This window comes from Salmo salar, chromosome ssa05 (assembly GCF_905237065.1).
Source record: "Salmo salar chromosome ssa05, Ssal_v3.1, whole genome shotgun sequence".
Lineage (NCBI taxonomy): Eukaryota > Metazoa > Chordata > Actinopteri > Salmoniformes > Salmonidae > Salmo > Salmo salar.
Genome location: NC_059446.1, coordinates 6,827,744 through 6,850,299, shown reverse-complemented (window position 1 = coordinate 6,850,299; position 22,556 = coordinate 6,827,744). Strand labels below are relative to the sequence as shown.

The 22,556-nt window shown below is 38.7% G+C and overlaps 1 protein-coding gene across 2 annotated transcripts in view; it reads left to right on the top strand.

The window, feature by feature from the left end:
* Positions 1–2,204: 2,204 nt before the first annotated feature.
* Positions 2,205–22,556, top strand: part of LOC106604166 (protocadherin-11 X-linked) — a 258,929-nt gene continuing 238,577 nt past the window's right edge. For both annotated transcript variants that reach the window (XM_014198585.2, XM_014198587.2), the window contains exons 1-2: positions 2,205–2,952; positions 16,578–17,165. In XM_014198585.2, coding sequence (XP_014054060.1) covers positions 16,626–17,165 — 540 coding nt within the window. In that variant the 5' untranslated portion in view covers positions 2,205–2,952; positions 16,578–16,625. The remainder of the gene's footprint in view (positions 2,953–16,577; positions 17,166–22,556) is intronic.

Below are 22,556 nucleotides of genomic sequence, written 5' to 3'. Positions count from 1 at the left end.
TTGGAGTATATCCTTCCCGTCTGACTCATTAAAGAAAAACCCTTCGTCCAGTGCGAGGTGAGTAATCACCCAAGTTGATTAGGGACTGTAATTACTGTTTCATAGCATAAAAAAACACATTTGCAAAGCAGAGACATTACCACGAAACTGCATATTACTATAATGTTGTTACATTGTTATAACTGAGGTATACAGTATGCGCAACTTTAAGAGCAACTTTATGCTTAGTGTTTCCCATAGGGAATTGGAGCCAGGCTAGTGTAGTGCCCCATCTTTCTCAGGTGGTTATTGGAGCCAGGTTAGGTTAGTGTAGTGCCCCATCTTTCTCAGGTGGTTATTGGAGCCAGGTTAGTGTAGTGCCCCAACTTTCTCAGGTGGTTATTGGAGCCAGGCTAGTGTAGTGCCCCCTCTTTCTCAGGTGGTTATTGGAGCCAGGTTAGTGTAGTGCCCCATCTTTCTCAGGTGGTTATTGGAGCCAGGTTAGTGTAGTGCCCCATCTTTCTCAGGTGGTTATTGGAGCCAGGCTAGTGTAGTGCCCCATCTTTCTCAGGTGGTTATTGGAGCCAGGTTAGTGTAGTGCCCCATCTTTCTCCGGTGGTTATTGGAGCCAGGCTAGTGTAGTGCCCCCTCTTTCTCAGGTGGTTATTGGAGCCAGGTTAGTGTAGTGCCCCATCTTTCTCAGGTGGTTATTGGAGCCAGGCTAGGTTAGTGTAGTGCCCCATCTTTCTCAGGTGGTTATTGGAGCCAGGTTAGGTTAGTGCCCCATCTTTCTCAGGTGGTTATTGGAGCCAGGCCAGGTTAGTGCAGTGCCCCATCTTTCTCAGGTGGTTATTGGAGCTAGGTTAGTGTAGTGCCCCATCTTTCTCAGGTGGTTATTGGAGCCAGACCAGGTTAGTGTAGTGCCCCATCTTTCTCAGGTGGTTATTGGAGCCAGGCTAGTGTAGTGCCCCATCTTTCTCAGGTGGTTATTGGAGCCAGGCTAGTGTAGTGCCCCATCTTTCTCAGGTGGTTATTGGAGCCAGGTTAGTGTAGTGCCCCATCTTTCTCAGGTGGTTATTGGAGCCAGGCCAGGTTAGTGCAGTGCCCCATCTTTCTCAGGTGGTTATTGGAGCCAGGCTAGTGTAGTGCCCCATCTTTCTCAGGTGGTTATTGGAGCCAGGCTAGTGTAGTGCCCCATCTTTCTCAGGTGGTTATTGGAGCCAGGCTAGTGTAGTGCCCCATCTTTCTCAGGTGGTTATTGGAGCCAGGCAGTTAGTGCAGTGCCCCATCTTTCTCAGGTGGTTATTGGAGCCAGGCTAGTGTAGTGCCCCATCTTTCTCAGGTGGTTATTGGAGCCAGGCTAGTGTAGTGCCCCATCTTTCTCAGGTGGTTATTGGAGCCAGGCTAGTGTAGTGCCCCATCTTTCTCAGGTGGTTATTGGAGACAGGCTAGTGTAGTGCCCCATCTTTCTCAGGTGGTTATTGGAGCCAGGCCAGGCTAGTGTAGTGCCCCATCTTTCTCAGGTGGTTATTGGAGCCAGGCTAGTGTAGTGCCCCATCTTTCTCAGGTGGTTATTGGAGCCAGGTTAGTGTAGTGCCCCATCTTTCTCAGGTGGTTATTGGAGCCAGGTTAGTGTAGTGCCCCATCTTTCTCAGGTGGTTATTGGAGCCAGGCTAGTGTAGTGCCCCATCTTTCTCAGGCGGTTGCCAAATCATTAAAGTCAAATCAAATCGTATTTGTCACATGCACCGAACAGGTGTAGACCTTACAGTGAAATGCTTACTTACAAACCCTTAACTAACAATGCAGTTCAAGAAAAATACGTTTTAGGTAATAAATAGATAAGTAAGAAATAAAACATTAAAAATAATTAAAGAGCTGCAGTAAAATAACAGCAGCTGGGCTATGTACAGGGGGGTACCGGTACAGAGTCAATGCGCGGGAGTCAATGCGCGGGAGTTAAGGCTAAGCTAGTGCAGTCCCCCCTCTTTCCCAGGCAGTTATTGGAGCCAGACTACAGCAGAGCCGATGCATCTTGTGGTGTTTGTAGTGGTCAACACTAGACTCGACATCCAGCTAAAACTCAATGCATGGAGCTCCTCTTTGCAGTGCAGCTTTAAGAGGATTGGAGAGGATGGGATCTGTAATATGTATTGTAGGCTCCTCCTCTCACAGTGATGTCAGTCGGAGGCAGAGAGGTGGGCAGTACTAAGGGTCCGGGTTCATGCAATACTACTGAGACAACTAGGCACAGCTTAGCACACTGATACAGCATAACGTCTATTTCAGCCCCGCTGTAAGTGATACTGCACTAAGGAACACTCATCAAACTCCGTTGGGGGACAGAACACCACCCAGGCTTCAGCCCATTTATGTGTTCTTTTTTTTGTTGCTGAATAATAACCTTTAAAAAAAATAAACAGTGCCGACAGAACTGAAGTTTTCAGTCATCGTACCAAACTGTTTCATTTTTGTGCGCTCTTGGATGGAAGTTTATGCGCTTGTTAAAACGCTGTTACACATGCTCAATGAAACGGTCTTCCATACAAGCGATTTGCACCATTTGTTGCAAGAGAGAGCATTTTAAAAACACACGCAGGCTAGGGCTATTTCATGTAAATCAAGTGACTTGGACCATCAGCATCTCTCCTGCCGCCCGCGATTGAACCACAGTTAACCCAAGATATCTGAAGAGGAATTACATAGGCTCTTTGAGTTACACAAATATTCTGCAATCAATGCTTTTGCCTCCTGCATGTGGACCATAGACTTTTTAGGACATGGATCACTTGCTGTAGTGGATAACCTTATTGATGTGTGTTTTGTTTGATTCCCGCTACCGAAGAGGATCTTTTTTTTCTCCACTTTTCCACTTCAGTGTAATTCTATGGCACTTCTTCTTCTAAAGCACTGATGTCGCTACGTGACGGGAATTGCGATTGATTTTCCATATTCTGTTTCAAGGGATAGAAGGTAAACATTACTATCATCACTAGTGTACTAGTAACATAATTCATTTCTAATATTAGCTTATTTCATTCTGAATACAATCCTACAAGTTTTCACGGTATCATGTCATATGGAAATAATAGGTACGTTTAAAAGGAAATTATTCAACCTATAGAGGAAAATAATTTTATGATGATGGTCAAATATAGGAATCCAAATTGACCATCAATTTACGCAAACTGTAGGCTATATGGCTACGGACCGGATGCCACATCGCAGTTGATTCGCGTCGCTCAGTAACAGGGTTACATGTCTGGAAACATAAAATGTTATCAAACAACTTCTAGATAAAAATCACAATAATCGCATTCAGCGTTAAACGAGACCCCCATTGAGTCATTGTTTTTTTACGCATCGGATTTGGTCAGTCACAACATCCACCGTGCAACAAAAAAAACATTCCGCTCGTTATAGTAAAGGTCTTTATAGTTATGATCACGACACGTTTGAAAACATTTATACTGTATTTTTCTTCCTGTAGGGTATTATTGAATAGACAGTTCAACCATAGCTGTCGCATGACCGTTATTGTCGGTCATGAGTTATTCAATCTGTGCGTGGCCAACATTGGTCTACTTTTTTCAAATTCGTCTTTAAGTAGGCTGTGTAAACTAGGCTACTGCATACTTTTCGGCAGGTGAGTTTTTCCTTGCACGTTTAATGAGCAGGTTAGCAGAGCGGTCAATAGCTGGCACAGCCACAAAGTCATAAAAACCTGATTTTATACCTGATCTTAACCACACTGCTAACCCTAATGACGGTTAATGAGTATCATAATTAAAGCGGACCTCCCTGGTCAAATTGCATTATGGATAATGCACACAGTGACTGGAATGCAGCGTTTACCTTTTCAACTTCAGGGGCATTATCCCATGAAAAGCATGGTCATTAGGACTATTATTTGATATATACGGACTGATTAATGCTCTTGAGTAAAACATATGCTGTACAGTAAACACAGTACCCACACGCTCCATGCTCGAAAGGGACACGCACTAGGCTATCCATGCTCAATGTATTGAGGGGATTCACATGGGCAAAATAATCACTACCGTATATAGCCTCTAAATTTTACATAGCAGGCGATGTCATACTGTTATTGTAGAGGACGATTTTTATTTATAAAAAAAAAAATAAGCGTAGGCCTAGTCCTTGTTTGAGCAAATGGAGGCTATTCACGTTTTATTCACAGCATGTTATCCAAGATTGATTGCTTAATGATTTTCTGACTTAGATGGCATGTCTGAATTTACGCTTAGAAAGATGTGTTGAGTCTTCTAAGCTTTTCTGATAATTGATATGGATCGCAGTGTAGGCTAACAGAGATTTTGATAAAGCTTTAGTTCTTAGATCTACACCTTAATCATCATAACAGGTCTACAGTCTCTTAGTTTTGCATTCATTCAAATGTACACCGTTGCTTAGTTGTCCTGTCCTTAGTTGTGGTAATTAACTATTGCTTAGTTGAATGATAAACTATTCTTCAATGGTAGTTAAGTATGACAACTGAGTGTTTGACTTGGATGTGTAATTTTGACTGTGACTGGTGTTGCTTCTTACAAGTCCACAAATTCATAAGTAGCTGGTTTTATATTGTTTCATGGTTTTATAGCTGTTGAAGCTATATCAACAGTGTCCAAAACAATATCTGAGACTTCAGTTGCAAGCTTCAAAATGTGGTTGTGAATGGTCCTTCCTTTTCCTCTTATCGCAGTTATTATATGATATTATTATTATATTTTTATTATTTTATTATTATCATATATATTATATTATTATTTTCATATATATTATATGATATTATTATTATTATCATATATATTATATTATATTATTATCATATATATTATATTATATTATTATCATATATATTATATTATATTATTATTCATATATATTACATTATATTATTATTATTATCATATATATTATATTATATTATTATTATCATATATATTACATTATATTATTATTATTATCATATATATTATATTATATTATTATTATCATATATATTACATTATATTATTATTATCATATATATTATATTATATTATTATCATATATATTATATTATAATTATCAAATATATTATATCATATTATTATTATCATATTTATTATATTATAGTATTATTATCATATGTACTATATTATTATTGCCATATGTAATATACTATATTATTGTTATCATATATATTATATTATATGATTATTATCATATGTACTACATCATATTATTATTATCATATATTATATTATTATTATCAAATGTACTATATTATATTGTTATTATCATATATATTATATTATATTATTATTGTCATATATATTATATTATTATCAAATGTACTATATTATATTGTTATTATCATATATATTATATTATTATTATCGTATATATTAATTATTATTGTCATATATTATATTATTATTATCATATATATTATATTATATTATTATTATCATATGCACTATATTATATTATTATTATCATATGCACTATATTATATTATTATTATCATATATATTATATTATATTATTATTATCATATATATTAAATTATATATATATATATTTTTATATGACTATTATTAGTAGTAGTTATATCATTATTATTATTATTATTATTAATAATAATATTATTAATAATCCTGCTAACAGTCACTTTCTCCTAATATCTTAATATGTACCTGAAATACTCCAGTATCCCTGCACATTGTACATGTGGTATTGGCACTGTGCTTGTCTTTATTATATGTTTCATTTGTATTAGTTATGCTATTTTGATATTGATTACTGCGCTGTTGGGTAGAGCATGCAAGTTAAGCATTTCACTGTACTTGTGCATGTGACAAATGCAACTTTAACTATAATTCTATTTGAATTTAAATCACGTCTATATTTCTTCAGTAGCCTAACTTCCACAATGATTTAGAACGATAAACATAATTTGAACATACATGTCTCATAGGACATGGCCACCATCAAACACAAACACAATCATGGGTATCAATTATGTGTATTTTATTGTGAACAGTATCGTCTTCATCAACTATTTGGCTAACACAACAAACACGTCTCGTTTCATCCTGCTGTGCTAAACTACTTTTTTTTCCTCCAAATGCATAGTTGTTAAAAAACTGGTTACCAAGCCAATGGTTTCTCGAGAATGATTGCTATTCCCTTTCGTAGAAAAATTACAATAATATACTGAACTAATTCTATTCACTACTCTCCATAGCTACCAAACAAACTTGTGTTTGTGACAAAATAAAAATTGATTTCAAGGGTTGTTTGACAAACCAATCAAAAGTTTGAATAAAGCAAATGTTATCAAAAATATAAAAATTGTACACTTTAGCATTAGATGTTCAAATGATCCTGATCTTTATTTTGTCGCTGGTAGTGTTCCATGTGTAATTAACTAACATGTTTCTTCACTGCCCTCTAGAGGTACTCAGAGTATTATCAGATGAACTGACACACGATGTGAAGGATTTTCATGCCAATTTTATGTGAAGTTATCACCTCTGTGTTGGTCATTCTTAGTGATGTTTCTGTGGAATATCTTGACGTTTGCTTTCTCATATTAAAAACAGAAATTATTTTGATTATTATCTCATCGTGTTGACATTTCTAAGCAGAAAATAATGCAACTGCACAAAAGCTAAAAAAATATTCTCATAACTTTGAAATTTTTGATTTATTTTACCTCGGGACTGATATATGATTGATGCATTTACTGTACATTGGGACTAAATTAGATTTTTTAACAAATTTGACTGAAGAATTAAGACATATTGACAATGTATTAGTCTTATCTGAGCTAAAATGTCAAAAAGACAATACGATTTAGCTATTTTTAAAACGGTTCATTCTTATCAGCAGGAATCTCCTCTGCCCCAGCTCTGAAGACCACAGTCATTACTCAGTGATGAGAAATCTACCATTATTCCTCTTGTGACAACTAGATAAGGAAACTTCTAGGCTGTAGATCTTTTAAAGGGAGACTGAATAGATCTTGACAATAAACCTGTCTGTCTGTCAGTCTGTCGAAGATCCATGGAACCAAGAGATAGAGACTGGGGTTACCAAGATTGTGTCGCTTTGCAAGTCCAGCTTGCAAGGCTTTGAGAAATCTATCTTTATGTATATCCATGGACACCCAAATCACAGTTTTTGAGGATAGAGAAGTTTGTTGCCGCTACTCCATTTCTGGAGTGACTCCATCAATCTTCCGTTTAAGATGCCAGATAAATACATTCTTTGGGAAGGTGAAGGTGTTCCCCCCCCCCCTCTCTCCTCTGCCACAGCTCAGTCTGATAATACTACCCTGCCCGACTGGCCTGTCCATCATATTGTCATGTAAAGTAATCCAGGAGACGTCTGCTACTTGCCTCTCCCGTTCAGCTCTGTCTCCAGAGAGAGGAGAGAAACGTTGCCTAGGGCTCAAAATAGCTCTTTCTGGAGCCTAGTGAAATGTTAGCATGGAAAGATGTTCTGCTTGATTGACACTTAAACTTCAGTTTTTTTTTTCTTCATTATTCATTCATTCATTATTTCCCCAATTCTTCGTTGTCAAACTGTTCTTTTTTGAAACTGTCAAAGTTGTAGCTCATTGCTCAATCCCATTAGATCCAATGTATAGTTTTGAAGATGGTGTTATTTGGAGAAAGATCTGAGCATAACATGGCTAAATGACCCTTCTTTCTCTCTAGGAAAGGTGTAAACTTCAAAGATAAGCAAATCACAACCGCATGCAGTGTTTTCATTTATATGACTGTTTTTATACACGTATCTGTGCTGCTGAGAGTAACCTTCACATAGATGGATGTCATGTAGATACTGTCAGCAATGTTTTTGTAACCCAACAGGCTTATAATGCGTCTAAACCTGACCCTATAATGAGTCTAAACCTGACCCTATAATGAGTCTAACCCTGACCCTATAATGAGTCTAACCCTAACCCTATAATGAGTCTAAACCTGACCCTATAATGAGTCTAACCCTGACCCTATAATGAGTCTAACCCTGACCCTATAATGAGTCTAACCCTGACCCTATAATGAGTCTAAACCTGACCCTATAATGAGTCTAACCCTGACCCTATAATGAGTCTAACCCTAACCCTATAATGAGTCTAAACCTGACCCTATAATGAGTCTAACCCTGACCCTATAATGAGTCTAACCCTGACCCTATAATGAGTCTAACCCTGACCCTATAATGAGTCTAACCCTGACCCTATAATGAGTCTAAACCTGACCCTATAATGAGTCTAACCCTGACCCTATAATGAGTCTAAACCTGACCCTATAATGAGTCTAACCCTGACCCTATAATGAGTCTAACCCTGACCCTATAATGAGTCTAAACCTGACCCTATAATGAGTCTAAACCTGACCCTATAATGAGTCTAAACCTGACCCTATAATGAGTCTAACCCTGACCCTATAATGAGTCTAACCCTGACCCTATAATGAGTCTAAACCTGACCCTATAATTAGTCTAAACCTGACCCTATAATGAGTCTAACCCTGACCCTATAATGAGTCTAAACCTGACCCTATAATGAGTCTAACCCTGACCCTATAATGAGTCTAAACCTGACCCTATAATGAGTCTAACCCTGACCCTATAATGAGTCTAACCCTGACCCTATAATGAGTCTAAACCTGACCCTATAATGAGTCTAACCCTGACCCTATAATGAGTCTAACCCTGACCCTATAATGAGTCTAACCCCGACCCTATAAGAGTCTAACCCCAACCCTATAATGAGTCTAAGCCTAACCCTATATTGAGTCTGAGCCCAACCCTATAATGAGTCTAAGCCCAACCCTATAATGAGACTAACCCTATAATGAGCCAAACACCAAACCTATAATGAGGCTAACCCTATAATGAGTATAACCCCAACCCTATAATGAGTCTAACCCTATAATGAGTATAACCCCAACCCTATAATGAGTCTAACCCTATAATGAGTCTAAACCTATAATGAGTCTAACCCTAACCCTATAATGAGTCGAACCCTACAATGAGTCTAACCCTAAACCTATAATGAGTCTATCCCTATAATGAGTCTAACACTAACCCTATAATGAGTCTATCCCTATAATGAGTCTAACCCTGACCCTATAATGAGTCTAAGCCTGACCCTATAATGAGTCTAACCCTGACCCTATAATGAGTCTAAACCTGACCCTATAATGAGTCAAAACCTGACCCTATAATGAGTCTAAACCTGACCCTATAATGAGTCTAACCCTGACCCTATAATGAGTCTAACCCTGACCCTATAATGAGTCTAAACCTGACCCTATAATGAGTCTAAACCTGACCCTATAATGAGTCTAACCCTGACCCTATAATGAGTCTAAACCTGACCCTATAATGAGTCTAACCCCGACCCTATAATGAGTCTAAACCTGACCCTATAATGAGTCTAACCCTGACCCTATAATGAGTCTAACCCTGACCCTATAATGAGTCTAACCCTGACCCTATAATGAGTCTAACCCTGACCCTATAATGAGTCTAAACCTGACCCTATAATGAGTCTAAACCTGACCCTATAATGAGTCTAACCCTGACCCTATAATGAGTCTAACCCTGACCCTATAATGAGTCTAACCCCGACCCTATAATGAGTCTAACCCCAACCCTATAATGAGTCTAAGCCTAACCCTATATTGAGTCTGAGCCCAACCCTATAATGAGTCTAAGCCCAACCCTATAATGAGACTAACCCTATAATGAGCCAAACACCAAACCTATAATGAGGCTAACCCTATAATGAGTATAACCCCAACCCTATAATGAGTCTAACCCTATAATGAGTATAACCCCAACCCTATAATGAGTCTAACCCTATAATGAGTCTAAACCTATAATGAGTCTAACCCTAACCCTATAATGAGTCGAACCCTACAATGAGTCTAACCCTTAACCTATAATGAGTCTATCCCTATAATGAGTCTAACACTAACCCTATAATGATCTATCCCTATAATGAGTCTAACCCTGACCCTATAATGAGTCTAAGCCTGACCCTAGAATGACCCCAACCCTATAATGAGTCTAACCCTATAATGAGTATAACCCCAACCCTATAATGAGTCTAACCCTATAATGAGTCTAACCCTATAATGAGTCTAAACCTATAATGAGTCTAACCCTAACCCTATAATGAGTCGAACCCTACAATGAGTCTAACCCTATAATGAGTCTATCCCTATAATGAGTCTAACACTAACCCTATAATGAGTCTATCCCTATAATGAGTCTAACCCTGACCCTATAATGAGTCTAAGCCTGACCCTAGAATGAGTCTATCCCTATAATGAGTCTAACCCTAACCCTATAATGAGTCTATCCCTATAATGAGTCTAACACTATAGTGAGTCTAACCATAAACCTATAATGAGTCTATTCCTATAATGAGTCTAACCCTATAATGATTTTAACCCTAACCCTATAATGAGTCTAACCCTATAATGAGTCTAACCCTATAATGAGTGTATCCCTATAATGAGTCTAACCCTATTATGAGTCTAACCCTGACCCTATTATGAGTCTAACCCTGACCCTATAATGAGTCTAACCCTTACCCTATAATGAGTCTATCCCTATAATGAGTCTAACATATAATGAGTCTAACACTATCCCTATAATGAGTTTAACCCTATAATGAGTCTAACCCTTACCCTATAATGAGTCTATTTCTATAATGAGTTTAACCCTATAATGAGATTAACCCTGACCCTATAATGAGTCTATCCTTATAATGAGTCTAACCCTATGACGAGTTTAACCCTGACCCTATAATGAGTCTAACACTGACCCTATAATGAGTCTAACCCTATAATGAGTCTAACCCAACCCTATAATGAGTCTATCACTATAATGAGTCTAAGCCTGACCCTAAAATGAGTCTAACCCTAACCCTATAATGAGTCTATCCCTATAATGAGTCTAACCCTGACCCTATAATGAGTCTAACCCTTACCCTATAATGAGTCTAACCCTTACCCTATAATGAGTCTATCCCTATAATGAGTTTAACCCTGACCCTATAATAAGTCTAACACTGACCCTATAATGAGTCTATTCTTATAATGAGTCTAACCCTATGACGAGTTTAACCCTGACCCTATAATGAGTCTAACCCTATAATGAGTCTAACCCTTTAATGAGTCTAATCCTATAATGAGTCTAACCCTATAATGAGTCTAATCCTATAATGAGTCTAATTCTATAATGAGTAGAAACCTATAATGAGTCTAACCCTATAATGAGTCTAACCCTATAATGAGTCTAACCCTATAATGAGTCTAATCCTATAATGAGTCTAATCCTATAATGAGTCTAACCGTAACCCTATAATGAGTCTAACCCTATAATGAGTCTATCCCTATAATGAGTCTAAACCTATAATGAGTCTAACTCTATAATGAGTCTAACCCTATAGTGAGTCTAACCCTAACCCTATAATGAGTCTAACCCTATAATGAGTTTAACCCTAACCCTATAATGAGTCTAACTCTATAATGAGTCCAGACCTATAATGAGTCTAACCCTATAATGAGTCTAGCCCTATAAGGATTCTAACCCTAACCCTATAATGAGTCCAACCCTATAATGAGTCTAACCCTATAATGAGTCTAGTATAAGGATTCTAACCCTAACCCTATAATGAGTCTAACCCTATAATGAGTCTAGTATAAGGATTCTAACCCTAACCCTATAATGAGTCTCGCCTGAGTTCTTCATTATGACAGTGATAGAAAGACAGTCAGGTAAGATCATAGGATAGAACAATAGAAAATCTTGCCTTTCTGGCTGATTCCCTACGAGTTTGATTAAATCCTTCAAATATTGTAGTAATTTGTTTTACTTTAGGGATGCTGTTATGACAGTTAGATGGTACCACCATCTCAATGTAAAATGTCCTCTATTGTAAAGTTTTCATACGGTAGTCAAAGATGAAGTCTCAAGACAGTGTACTAGCTCTGTTCCTATGTACTGTAGATAGAAGATGTGGAGTTCCACAGAACGCTTCTCAACACAGCTGTGCATAATCTCTGTGATGGATATTCAAATAACGGCGCTGGGAGGGGAAATGAAAGGTAGATTGGTTAGGAGGTAATAAAGAGAGTATCAATGTGGTGTAGGAGTCTACATCTCCTATAAGGCTTATGGAAAATGCTCAGAGATCAGATGGATAGGCCTGGAATGCAGCAAGACGTAAATAACAAATTCATATGTTAGTGATTGGATGTAAGTTGATGGAACGATGTAAAAATAACGTTGAAAAGCAAAGCGTTATTGAAGACATCTATGTTTAACCCCAGTGTATTACAGCTGTGGTGTTATGTATTATTTCTTTTAAGATGTCTTCCAAGGTTTGACATTAAAAAGGGGTCATGAATTCTCCTATTTTTTCACCTTTATTTTGAAGTCATACCAAGACTAAGATCTGTTTTACAGATGAGACCTGCATGAATACGTCAAACACATACAATACACAACATTACAGACATATTTATCAACATAGAGGTCTCCGATCATGACTCTCTGTAAGTTGTTTCACATAAAGGGTGCAACAAAAACTAAAATAAGCTTCACCCAACTCTGTGGAAACTGAAGGGGCATCCAGTGTTATTCAAGCCTGAGACTGGGTTTGGCAATTTGTAAGTCTAAATTGATAGATACATAGGAAGTTTCTGCATCAGTGCTTTGTAGATCAACACAAGACAATGCTGCTCTCTCCTTACATATAAAGAGGCCCAACCCACTTTTTGACACAAAACACAATGGTGAGTTCTATAACCATCACCAGTAAAAAACCTAAGGGCACAATGGTGAGTTCTAGAACCATCACATGTAATTAACCTAAGGGAACAATGGCGAGTTATAGAACCATCACCAGTAATAAACCTAAGGGAACAGTGGTGAGTTCTACAACCATCACCAGTAATAAACCTAAGGGAACAATGGTGAGTTCTAGAATCATCACCAGTAATAAACCTAAGGGCACAATTTTGAGTTCTAGAACCATCACCAGTAATAAACCTAAGGGAACAATGGTGAGTTCTAGAATCATCACCAGTAATAAACCTAAGGGCACAATGGTGAGTTCTAGAACCATCACCAGTAATAAACCTAAGGGAACAATGGTGAGTTCTAGAACCATCACCAGTAATAAACCTAAGGGAACAATGGTGAGTTCTAGAATCATCACCAGTAATAAACCTAAGGGCACAATGGTGAGTTCTAGAACCATCACCAGTAATAAACCTAAGGGAACAATGGTGAGTTCTAGAATCATCACCAGTAATAAACCTAAGGGCACAATGGTGAGTTCTAGAACCATCACCAGTAATAAACCTAAGGGAACAATGGTGAGTTCTAGAATCATCACCAGTAATAAACCTAAGGGCACAATGGTGAGTTCTAGAACCATCACCAGTAATAAACCTAAGGGAACAATGGTGAGTTCTAGAATCATCACCTGTAATAAACCTAAGGGCACAATGGTGAGTTCTAGAACCATCACCAGTAATAAACCTAAGGGAACAATGGTGAGTTCTAGAATCATCACCAGTAATAAACCTAAGGGCACAATGGTGAGTTCTAGAACCATCACCAGTAATAAACCTAAGGGAACAATGGTGAGTTCTAGATCCATCACCAGTAATAAACCTAAGGTAACAATGGTGAGTTCTAGAATCATCACCAGCAATAAACCTAAGGGCACAATGGTGAGTTCTAGAATCATCACCAGTAATAAACCTAAGGGCACAATGGAAAACATAATCTAGTGGTTTAAGTGTAGATGCTGCTGCACGCATATAGATAATATCCCCAGAATCTAAAATAGACATAAAAGTGTCTTGGACAATTTCCTTCCTATTAACTAAAGTAAGACATGCTTTGTTTCTGTAAAAGAAACCAACCTTGAACTTCAACTTCTTCACCAGCTCAGTGACATGGTTTTCAAATGACAGTTTGTCATCAAGGAATATACTAATATATTTCTAGGAAGGAACTAGCTCAATTTGTGTACCGTTCGAACTAGTCATTACAAATGCATTTAAATCTGGGTTATGGGACCTAGAAAAAAAGTATTCATGTTGTTTTGTTTACATTTAGCACTAGCTTTAGATCCAACAGTGACCTCTGCAGTGCTATAACAATCAAACTTCAAATGTGAAAAGGCTTGGCCCACCGAAGGAGCAATTGAATACAGCCCTGTATCATCTGCATACACATTTATATAAAACATTTTTTTTTACAGTATTATCAATGTTATTTATTTAGATTGTAAACAGTAGTGGGCCGAGGATCGAACCTTGGGGCACCCCTTTATGTAACTCAAGGAACTCCTATTTGACCCCATCCACCTTGATGACCTGAGTTCTGTCATTGAGATAATTATGAAACCGTCGACATGCATCTGTACCCAACCCTATGGAGGACAGTTTATTAATCAGAATAACATGGTCTACAGTATCAGAAGCTTTTGACAAGGCTACAAACATGGCAGTACAATTCATTCTATCATCTAAGGCGACTGCAATATAATTTACAACAAGCACGGTAGCCATAGTGGTGCTATGTTTAGGTCTGAATCCAGATTGATTCATTTTAAGAACCACATTTACAGATAGATAGTAACATAGCTGTTTGTTGACCAATGATAATAGTATTTTTGCAAGACAAGGGATCCTGGAAATGGGTCAAAAAAATGTAAGATCATTACTATCCCTTATGGAGTGGTAGAAAACTTTCCACAATTTTGGAATATTTCTTGATACTAAAGTTAAATGAAAAATGTTTCTTACTGAGGCAGCAATGAGGGGTGATGCATACCTAAGCAGAGACGGGTCTTCATGATAAATCTTAAAATGCATCACAACTGCATGGTAATGCATTAATTAAACAGACTTTAATAAGTCTCCGTTGGTCCAGGTCTCCCTTGTAAAAGAGACCTGAAATTAAATAAAAAGTATAGCGTTACCGTAAATTCTAATCCTAATAACCTGAAAGTTGTTCTTGCTATAAGAAGCAGAGCAACTGCCATCATATCTCCATGCTCCCTTTTTGGATGGCCTAGTTTGGTTTTGGCAATAGGGACCTTTACCCTCCAGGCAGGTTTTAGCACACAAAGCCCATGATAGAATTGGTGGAACTATCTACCAAGTAAACTGGCATCAAATAAGAAAACACTGATTTATGAATACTGTCAGATGGTGCTGAAAACCATAGGGTGTTTTTCTTTTTACTATTGACTATTTACTAATTCACCATGGGCTTAATGATAGAGAGAGAGAGAGAGATCAGACAGAGCACTTCTTTTCTATCTAATAGCAATACATGTAGCATGTTAGAGAAAACTCCATTAACTAACGTTAATGATTTCATTGTGTGATTATATTCTATGATAATACAATTCTATCCTAATGTGAGACATGGTGGCTTTCGTAATGCGTCAATTAATTATTATGCAGAACATGGTGTTTTCATATGGCAGGGTATTCACAGAATCGTTCAAATTCCGTTTTTTTTTTTTTTCATTTTCTTTTCTTCAGATACTTAACAAATGAGACTCTTAAGTTAATTTGCTGTTAAAATTAGCAATGTATTTCTAATCTATGGTTCTGCATTAAAATGAAGGTTATTGCACACGCATTAACACCTATCCACCACACTGGAAGATGGATGTAGTCTGCATCCTAAATAGTACCATAGCCCTTATATAGTACACATATATAGTACACATATATAGTACTTTAGACCAGGGCCAAAATCTTAGTCGGTTTCCCATGTTTCCTGCTCGTAACGATCTGACTGATTCCTAAAATGCATATCTTTCAAACTCGATGACAACGCAAGGTCAACTCACGTACCAAACGTAATGCCTCACACTAGCTAAACTCATCAAAAAACATTAATAGAAGTTTGTGTATCGACTACGCCAATGATGATCTCCTCTGATTCACGCACACACACACACACACACACACACACACACACACACACACACACACACACACACACACACACACACACACACACACACACACACACACACACCCTCCCTGCGATGAAAATATGAATTGGTTGATCACTGCAATGTAACGGATTGATGGAATACGGCAACTAATAACCTATTCGTGTCTGTGTGTTCAACGGGGTGTCATCAAAGGTTAATTGTGTAAAATGTCTGTTAATTTGCTCTCAAAGATATTGGAGGGATGCAGGCTCAGAGCTAGTTAGGTTGATAGGTCAAGTTCAACCCTCTCCATAAGGGAGAATCATACTAATTACAGTCAGAATACATGGGTCTGCATTTGGAATGAAACCCTCTTCCCTAAATAGTGCACTATTTTTGATCATAGAGCTCTGGTCAAAAAGTAGTGCACTGTACAGGGAATAGGGTGCCAAAAAGTAGTGCGCTATACAGCGAATAGGGTGCCCTTTTCAGATTTAACCTGTGTGTCATGTAACTTTTGCGGAGACATGACTCTCTCTCTTTCCCTCTCTCTGTCTCTCTCCCTCTCTCTCGCTCTCTACCCCAGTGACAGAGTTGCAGCCTTAAGAAAAAAATACTTCCACCCTCTCTGATTATGGACTTAGCAGGTCAGGCTCATGTGCTGGTGGTGTTACTCACCTGCCTGGTCTTCCTGTCCTGGGCCCAAGAGAAGGACTACACGGTGAGGGAGGAGCAGCCCGAGAATGTCCGCATCGGGAACCTGCGGAAGGACTTGGACCTGAACCTTGACCCTGACTTCAAGCTGTCCTCACCACTGCAGTTCAAGCCCGTCTACAAAACGGGCGATGTGCCTTTGGTGAGGGTAGAGGCCAACACTGGGGAGATCTTCACCACGGCTCATCGCATCGACCGAGAGAAGCTCTGCTCAGGAGTATTCAACGAGAAGCGCTGCTTCTACGAGATTGAAGTAGCCGTTCTGCCTGACGAGATCTTCCGTCTGGTTAAGATCCGGTTCCTGATTGAGGACATCAATGACAACGCTCCACTCTTCCAGTCCACCGTAATAAACATCTCCATCCCAGAGAACACTGCCATCAACACCCGGTACCCCGTGCCCTCTGCATTTGACCCAGATGTGGGGATCAATGGGATCCAACACTATGAACTTGTCAAGGTGAGCTCACACTTCTCTCTATCAGTATCGAGTGACTGTCACTGCTTGTGTGCTTGACATGAAGATCAATAGTTTGTATTCTTAAGAATTGTTTGTTTTCATCCTTATTTGTTTGAAAAACAGTTACACAAATTGTTAACACCAGAAGATTGTCAATTGTGGCATTTAACGCTATCTTAAACCATTTGAAATATTCCAGAAAAGACAGGGTAGTTGTATTAGGTACTAACTCGCTACATACAGCACCACCCCTCCCAGTATCACTGCTGTTCACCTGCATTTAGTTGAACCTATAAGGCTGTGTGTTAGTAGAGCTGTTCTTTGTAGTTAGACTTTATGAGCCACGTTTCCACGCTTAAATCAGAACAGAGCCTTAGGCCACCATGTAACCACCATGCTTTCTTTGAAAAGGCTTTCTGTTATTATGTGTAGCAAGTGAAAAGCAAGATGTAGTTTTGCTATAAACCGTAACAACAAAAATCCCTCTAGGAAATTGCAGACGCAGCATAACATTCCTCCAATTTCCGGGAAAAAGGTTAAATGTCGGGAATATTGTAGATTTTTGCCTAGAAAAGGACCGTACTGTATTATGCTAATAAGTGCCTCATGCAGAACCCACCGTTATTTTTATCATCTAATTGATGTTCTATTAAATCGCAGCGCAATATTCTCAGTTGCCTTAATGAAGTCGGCCTAAAACCAGAAAGTAGGATAATGTCATGCATTCTCCATTCATAGTCTAGACAATTCTCAATACATCGTGGAGGAAGATGAATATTGCAGATTATCTGAGGCCTGCTTGTGAATTCTAATTCTTACATTTTTGAGAGGAGATATAGCACACCATTTGCTATGCGGAGGGGGCACTAAACACACGTAAAGGCAGTAGCAGATAGTCTTCTATAACAAGCATCTACATGAAAAGGTTGCGTTGGAAAGGTTGTCTCATCTCGGTGACATGGTGATGTTTTTAGGAGCTCGATGTGAGATGATAATGAGACAAGTCACAGGTTGTCTCATATTACGCTTGCTTTGTGTGAAAATTAACAGTTTCCTTGCTGTTCATGTCTGACTTGATTACCAATTTGCATTTTGAATTAGTTATTTCTGTGCCAAAGCCTCCCCCGCTGAAATGTCCTGAATTGTTCATGCCTGGAAAATGACCAGCCAAATGTTTGGCACATAGCAACGATGATCTCCAGTCATTCCCATCACCCTTTCATGACTATTATCTCCTCTCATGTATATTATTGCTGTCTCATATCCTTGCCTCATTCTTTTTTTTGTTGATTTTATATTTCCTATCCTTGCTTTTTTTCCCTCTCGTTTATTTAAATTCAGTTCCATATCTTATCTTCCTTGGGGAAATATGTCTGTTTTGTATTTTCTATCCATCCTTTTCATTCAAAAGAGGTTTTCTGAAAAGCAGTCCATAAACATAAATACAACATACAACAGAATACAACAGAGGAACAGTACCCATGAGGACATTAATTCAAGTGAACTTTAGAAGTGCACTATACAGTCTTACAGTACAGGGCATAGTTTAGTTCTTTAGGGGTTTGTGCAAGCATTCCTAGAATAGCTGCTGGTCTTTAATCCACCCCGTGGACTATCTTTGTATGGTCCTCAGAGATTTGTGTGTGGAGCTCCATACAGAATAATAGTTTACTACCATAGTGCTCCTGTTTTGTCCCTGACATCAAGCTGAAACGGCTACCATTGTGTGTCATCATAGTGCTCCTGTTTTGTCCCTGACATCAAGCTGAAACTGCTACGCCTGTGTGTCATCATAGTGCTCCTGTTTTGTCCCTGACATCAAGCTGAAACTGCTACCATTGTGTGTCATCATAGTGCTCCTGTTTTGTCCCTGACATCAAGCTGAAACTGCTACGCCTGTGTGTCATCACAGTGTTCCTGTTTTGTCCCTGACATCAAGCTGAAACTGCTACCCCTGTGTGTCATCACAGTAGGCCTGTTCTGTCCCCTCAGCTAACAGACATATACTGTAGGCTAGCTGATATTAGAAAGGACAGATGAGATATGACAGCCACCTTAATTCAAAACCAGGTTGCCTCTGTCTTTTCATATGGAGGGCTAATACACAATACCATCCCATATAGTCTGTTTGATATCACACATAATGGTCAGTAACCCTTTACTTGAAAGTGGTATAGGCCTAAATAAGGCATCCATAACACCTTTATGAAACCAGTAGTGCCACCTTAATAACGAGTGTAGCAGTATCATCCATGGCAACCTTTTAATTATGGGATTCTAAAATGGAATGTTTACCGTTAGCATTGCGAGTGCTGGTACCGCTACGTCGTCTTGGAATGACGCAAAGGTGTTCTCAGAACATGTCCAAGGTCAGGGGAAAGTAATACCATGCATGGATGCAGGAATCTCTTCCATTAGGAACAGATTTTATCACTTAAAGCGTACCTCTTTACAGGTTCCTCCTCAGACCCTGACTGTGTCGCAAACGGCACCCTATTTCGTATAGGTTTCCGGTCAAAAGTAGTGCACTATATAGGGAATAGGGTGCCATTTGAGACGTTGACCGTGTGAGGCAGGTCAGGCTCAAGGGGTATTGATTTTGGTTGTTTTGGGTTCTACACTTCTCCAAATGTTATTTTTTTTCTCCAAGAATTTTAAAGAGATTTGCACCACACTGCAGGAAACCGAATCCTTCCTATTTTGAGGGATTTTCAGTGTGTCTTAACAGCATTTGTTGTGGGTGGGCATTGTCGGGATCACCTTGTGTAGATCAATATCTTGCAATATGAGAGCCAGATAAACTCGGTGTTGAAAGAAAGAGGAAGTCTTTATTTTGGTGTGTGGATTTGGAGCAACAACTCTTCTTTGTTTAAAAATGTATACATCTAACTTGTTTGCCTGGCTATTATGAGCAGATGGTTCTGCCTGTCATAGAAAACAAAGAGAAATGTTGAAAATGTGTAACGCCAGAGTTCATTTATACTGTATGTTCATTTACAGATGCCAGTTATGCCGTAATACTGCAATAGATTCAACATGTTGGAGCGCTCTCTTCAAATCATTCAAATTGGCATTTCATAATTGATTAATGTTCTTCGTTAGATGCTGCTTGCTGCAGAATGGACAATTAAACAAAGAGCTCAGCTAGCTAACTGCCTGTGTTCAGCTAACTGCCTGTGTTCAGCTCACTGCCTGTGTTCAGCTCACTGTCAAGCGCTTCCTGTTTTCATTTGTTTCTGATTTTAACACATTATCTTCCGCCAGAGGTTGACAAGAGGAAACAAACCAATTCTGTGCTGGTTTTGTCTAAGTGATATGCATCAGATCATGGCCGGTGGCAAGGGAGACTTCCATCAGTATTGTATAAAAGGGATGTTATAGCCATTGATAAATAGCCTAGCCCGTCGGCCCATCCACCACCATTAGCATAGCTATGAAAGGCTGATATATTCAAAGCACCATCCCAGTCTCCTCTAGATTTAATCAGGTCATCAACATGATTCATCCCAGTCTCCTCTAGATTTAATCACATCATCAACATGATTCAATCCCAGCCTCCTCTAGATTTAATCACATCATCAACATGATTCAATCCCAGTCTCCTCTAGATTTAATCAGGGCATCAACATGATTCAATCCCAGTCTCCTCTAGATTTAATCACATCATCAACATGATTCAATCCCAGTCTCCTCTAGATTTAATCACATCATCAACATGATTCAATCCCAGCCTCCTCTAGATTTAATCAGGGCATCAACATGATTCAATCCCAGTCTCCTCTAGATTTAATCAGGGCATCAACATGATTCAATCCCAGTCTCCTCTAGATTTAATCAGGGCATCAACATGATTCAATCCCAGTCTCCTCTAGATTTAATCAGATCATCAACATGATTCAATCCCAGTCTCCTCTAGATTTAATCACATCATCAACATGATTCAATCCCAGTCTCCTCTAGATTTAATCACATCATCAACATGATTCAATCCCAGTCTCCTCTAGATTTAATCACATCATCAACATGATTCAATCCCAGTCTCCTCTAGATTTAATTAGGTAATCAACATGATTCAATCCCAGCCTCCTCTAGATTTAATCACATCATCAACATGATTCAATCCCAGTCTCCTCTAGATTTAATTAGGTCATCAACATGATTCAATCCCAGTCTCCTCTAGATTTAATTAGGTCATCAACATGATTCAATCCCAGCCTCCTCTAGATTTAATCACATCATCAACATGATTCAATCCCAGTCTCCTCTAAACTTAATCAGGTCACCAACTTGATTCAAAGATGCATCAGATGACAATCTGAAACATTGAAAGAGTCTGCAGTGAGGCGATTTCAGTCAGCCGCCCCCAATATCAGCCAACTGCGGATCTACATCATTGTTTGCTACTGAGATGGAACTTTGATTGTTGTGATTGGACGACTAACATCATTAGACGACTAATATCATTGGACGACTAATATTATTGGACGACTAATATCATTGGCCGACTAATATCATTGGACGACTAATATTATTGGCCGACTAATATCATTGGCCGACCAATATCATTGGACGACTAATATCATTGTACGACTAACATCATTGGACGACTAATATCATTGGACGACTAATATCATTGGACGACTAATATCATTGGCTGACTAATATCATTGACCGACTAATATCATTGGACGACTAACATCATTGGACGACTAATATCATTGGACGACTAATATCATTGGACGACTAATATCATTGGACGACTAATATCATTGGACGACTAATATCATTGGACGACTAATATTATTGGCCGACTAATATTATTGGACGACTAATATCATTGGAAGACTGATATAATTGGAATACTAACATCACTAGCAAGATGTTATATATCTACATAAATGTTTCATTTATAGATCTCTACACATACACTATATACAAAAGTATGTTGACACCCCTTCAAATTAGTCGATTCGGCTTGTTCAACCACACCCATTTATGACAGGGGTATAAAATTGAGCACACAGCCATGCATTCTCCATAGACAAACATTGGCAGTAGAATGGCCTTACTGAAGAGCTCAGTGATTTTCAACGTGGCACTGTCATTGGACGCCACCTTTCAAACAAGTCAGTTAGGCAAATTTCTGCCCTGCTAGACCTGCCCCGGTCAACTGTAAGTGCTGTTATTGTGAAGTGTAAATGTCTAGGAGCAACAACGACTCAGCTGCGAAGTGATAGGTCACACAAGCTCACAGAACAGGACCGCTGAGTGCTGAAGCGTGTAGAGCGTAAAAATGTTCTGTCCTTGGTTACAACACTCACTACTGAGTTCCAAACTACCTCTGGAAGCAACGTCAGCACAAGAACTGTTCGCTGGTAGCTTCATGAAATG